The 5,000-nt window shown below is 39.8% G+C and overlaps 1 protein-coding gene across 1 annotated transcript in view; it reads right to left on the minus strand.

Moving 5' to 3' along the window:
* Window positions 1-4,634: 4,634 nt before the first annotated feature.
* clrn1 (clarin 1) overlaps window positions 4,635-5,000 on the minus strand; it is a gene marked incomplete at both ends in the record, with an annotated part of 3,608 nt that continues 3,242 nt past the window's right edge. The window contains one exon of the mRNA XM_080428760.1: window positions 4,635-4,900. Within this exon, the coding sequence (XP_080284886.1) occupies window positions 4,635-4,900 (266 nt within the window). The remainder of the gene's footprint in view (window positions 4,901-5,000) is intronic.

A 5,000-nucleotide genomic window follows, 5' to 3' on the forward strand; every position in this document is an offset into this window, starting at 1 on the left:
TAATTTGTATTGTTGACCTATTTCTACCATATAGAGCAGGTTTCGTTAAATTTCGACCCCTCTGTCACATGGTACTAATGTTTGTGTCCAGAATCACTACGCCGGGGCAGCCTACTCACGCACAAAATATATGACACAAAAAATAGTACCATGTGACAGAGGGGTCGAAATTGAACGAAACCTGCACTATATGGTAGAAAATAGACGATCTACAAGCTCACAATGTGTCGCATCAAGAGGCGTTTTGAGCTTGTAGATCAGCTATTTTCAAAAGATTTTAATACATTTTAGACATGATAACTTGTGAAACTGGACATTCTGCATAATGAGTACTTTTACTTTTGGTACTTTAAGTATATTTTGATCCCAATACTATTGTACTTTTACTCAAGTACATTTTTAATTCCTGACTTTTACTTTACATAGTCTTGATACTTCTACTTAAGTAAAAATATTTAGTACTTTTTCAGCACTGGCAGTCTCTAAGCCGCTGACTTTCTCCTTGGACATTTTCAAAACAGTCAGGCAACATTATGCACTATATACTATTTATGGCCACAGTACAGAAAATCAAGTTGATCATCATGAAATGCTGATGATGGTGGTGATGATCTAGAGGTCTGCAGGGGTAAGTCTGCACTATTTATTATGTATCCTTTTAATTTATCATATCACAAATGTAAATAAGTTTTCCAACCATAATAAATAAGCACACCACAAAATTATAATGTCTTGTATAACTTCACATAAATGTGTAAACCAGTGCCTCCAGACACCTTCCAAAATGTCATGGATATTAAAACAGATAGATCTGTTACTGTAGATCTGTTCAACATAAATGATATGAAGGAGATCTTCATAGATCATTTAGAGTGTAGATAAATTAATCACAGATAATGCAAATAAGCTATATCTAGACATAAATATATTTTAGATGTATATATTATACATGCATCTATATAGTCTTCCTGGGTTTCAGGAAAAACAAAAAAAATATGTCAAATATTAAATCAGACATCTGCAAAGTTACTCAGTGAAATCGAGTTTAAAGGTAGGGTGTGTGATATTTTCTAAGTGTTTAATAGCTCTATATTATGATAGTACTATGATAGTAGTAATTACCATAAAGTGTATTGTTAAGTAACAGGAGTCCATGTCTCTCCAGCTCTTTAGTAAACAGAATATACATTTTTAGGTCGGGATACCAATCTTAACCAACCAGGAGAGAACTCACACAGGATACAGATGAACAAGTGAAATTGGAAGTGATGACACAAAGAAATTTGCAGACAAATTTGGAACTGGAACACTATAAAATTGAAAATGTATGTTCTGTTTATTAAAGAGCTGGAAAGACAGGGAGACTCCTGTTACTGAACAACACTATAGCAATGATTATAGTATCACAATATAGTGCTTTAACCTTTTAACAATTTTTTTTTGTTTTAACAAAGAATATCACTTACCCTACCTTTAACCTAATATAACCTCTCTGCAGCTCAATACATTCATAGTTCAGTCCAACAGGTATTGCAACTAAAAAATAGCTTACCTTGTTTCACCATGTAGTCAGGAATGACAGTTCAAGATAAAATGGTACAAGATCACTGTCTCTCCCTCTGTGTTTCTCTCTCTCTCTCTCTCTCTCTCTCTCTCTCTCTCTCTCTCTCTCTCTCTCTCTCTCTCTCTCTCTCTCTCACTCTCTCTCTCTTCTTCTTCTTTTTTATCTCTCTCTACCACTCTCTCTCTTTCTCTTTGCCTCCCCCTCTCTCTCTCTCTTCATTGCTCTCTTTCATTTCCAGATGAGTCCATGTTGAACACAATAACAAGCTGCAAATCTGTCTGTGTGTTGATTTAGATTGATAGGCTGTGTCTATAGTAACGGCTGAGTCAAATCACACACACACACACACACACACACACACACACACACACACACACACACACACACACACACACACACACACACACACACACACACACACACACACACACACACACACACACACACACACACACACACACACACACACACACTTCTGAAGTGACTGTTTGCTATCTAAGTAATAGAGAAATACATTTAATTATCATTTGCTCTTTTTATTTAGTGGCCAAAAGAAAACCACACATTCCAATTTCATAAAAACGTGTGTAAGTTAAAACAGACAGATGGCACATACAGAAGTGTTACAATGATAAAACCGTGGTAATAATTTCTACCAAACATTCATAAATCAGTCTACATGGAGCCCACAGGGAATGTTTCAATGATAGCAGAATATCCTGTTTGTTTTGGGTGTTAGAAACATAACTAGTCTAACCAACACAGATGTTAATGTAACTATATTTAACCAGAGAGTGAGACATCGTTTTAATATTCCCATTATTCCGTCATTATAATATTATCATTTCTCAACATCCCATTATGGAGTGATAATCGCAGTTGTATATAATGCAAAAGGATTTGTTTTGGGCAATTGATCTGGAACCAAGTGTGGAACATGAAAAGGATGAATTGACTTCAATTCAACTTCATTCATTGTCTTCAAACAGGATCTTATAACCCATTAAGACCTGAGGCCGATTCTACAAATGCCTTCTAAATCCTAAGTTTTCTGAAAAAAATCTGTTGCTATTCAATGGTTCTCAAACTTTTTCATGTCAAGGACCCCCAAAATTATATCTATTTGGTACCCCCATCTCAAAATATTTTGTTCCAGGGACCTCCAAAAGCAAAGATTTGAGTACAAAATGTATATATTCATTACATTACATTACATTACATTATATATACATATATATATTATATATATATATATATATATTCAATATATATATTCATATCATATTCATATTCAAAGATTTGCACAAATGTTCAAGATTTTTCAAAAATAGCAGATCTACAAGCTCTGTATATCTGCATTTAAAAAAAATTGTGACACTGCACACACTCATATACAGTATATAGCTAAAATCTAAAATTACACAGATGCGTTCCTGGTTTTAATGGGTGACGTGCATGTCTTTGTCTTTCTCAGAATGTGTTCTGAGATGTTCTTCTACCAGAGTCTGTGCCTGTCAACAGGCAGATGAAATCCTGGCCTTTAATGGGACCTCCCTGTCGAACAAGACACAATCAAACGGAAACACAAACACGTCACCCGAACCCCCCATGGGTGCCTGGCTCTCCTGCTTGTTCTTAAGGAGTGCCAGCATGTCTGTTGTCTGTCTGTTGTCCATGTGAGGGAACGCTAGACGCTGTCTTTTCACCCAAACGGAAGAAGAGAGACTCAACAAGGCTTAACTAGCACTTTAATGAGCATGTGATGGAGGCTCAACTGTCCTGTAAGCCTGGGTCCTTTCAACAGGAAGACAGCAGACGAACCTCTGGGTCTCTGTGTGTGGTACTGGAGGGTGGATGAGTATGGTTGTACTGGTCAGCTCCCATGTGACCAACAGTAGAAGACTGTGGTTGTACTGGTCAGTCCCCAGTGGTACCAGTGACCAACAGTAGAAGACTGTGGTTGTACTGGTCAGTCCCCAGTGGTACCAGTGACCAACAGTAGAAGACTGTGGTTGTACTGGTCAGCTCCCAGTGGTCAACAGTAGAAGACTGTGGTTGTAGTGGTCAGCCCCCAGTGGTACCAGTGACCAACAGTGGAAGACTGTGGTTGTACTGGTCAGCTCCCAGTGACCGACAGTAGAAGACTGTGGTTGTACTGGTCAGCTCCCAGTGACCGACAGTAGAAGACTGTGGTTGTACTGGTTAGCTCCCAGTGACCGACAGTAGAAGACTGTGGTTGTACTGGTCAGATCAGGTCATTGCATGAGTATGAAGAAGGGTAACCATTGTTGGCTCAACCTCATCTTGGATTCTTGGTGCCAGTTAGTACCATGATGCCATTAGTTTGAATGCTTTTCCTTTCCCTTCATTGAGGCAGAAGTGCTCAGTTGCCAAACAATAATGAGATCAGATCTCATGCAGTTCTCACCTCATGTGGGTCAACAGAAATCAGTACATCAAACTAGAGGGTAGCAAAAATGTGAAGGTTAAAGAGTTTTATATAATAATGATAATAAAAAGCTGGTCGTCGGGTCCATATGAGTCCATCCAATTCAAGTGGACCGACCGAGAACTGTAGCCGGGCCCAAAGGACAAGTCAATATTTTGGCCCTGACCAGGCAAGGTTCTCGGTTCGGGGCTTGGGTCTTCGGTTCCGGGCGGACCCGTGCTACCCTCTACATCAAACGTGTAATCAGCTGGTCATGAGTTCATGACGAGATCTGTGAATTTAGCTGGTCATGAGTTCAGAGATCTGTGTATTCAGCAGGCCATGATTTCATAACTAGAGATCTGTGAATATAACGGGTCATGAGTTCATCAGATCATGAGTTCAACAGATCATGAATTCAGCAGTTCCTGAGTTCAACAGGTCATGAGTTCATCAGATCATGAGTTCAACAGATCATGAATTCAGCAGTTCCTGAGTTCAACAGGTCATGAGTTCATCAGATCATGAACTCAGCAGGTTATAAGTTCAACTGGTAATGAGTTCAGCAAGTCATACGTTCAGCAGTTCCTGAATTCAACAGATCATAAGTTCAGCATGTCATAAAGTCAGCAGATAATAAGTTCAGTACATGAGATCTGCAGCTCCAGTGTTGAGGTCAGACTCCTTGTCATCGCTGAAGGGGAAGTGAAATCCTGCCAGTCGCACGAGCAGGATGTTGACGGTGTGGATGATGAAGACGAGGAAGAGGAGCCAGAAGCATCGGTCGTAGCGCTCGCTGTACGTCTGGTAGACGAAGGTGACGTCGTTGAAGTTAGCGATGCGCTCTGACAGACGATGGAGCTTCACCTCCGAACCGAACAGCACCATCACCATGAAGCTACATGCACCTGCACCACACACACGCGCACACACACACACACACACACACACACACACACACACACACACACACACACACACACACACACACACACACACACACACACA

The sequence above is a fragment of the Gymnoscopelus braueri genome (assembly GCF_963280865.1).
Source record: "Gymnoscopelus braueri genome assembly, chromosome: 5".
In the NCBI taxonomy this organism is placed as follows: domain Eukaryota; kingdom Metazoa; phylum Chordata; class Actinopteri; order Myctophiformes; family Myctophidae; genus Gymnoscopelus; species Gymnoscopelus braueri.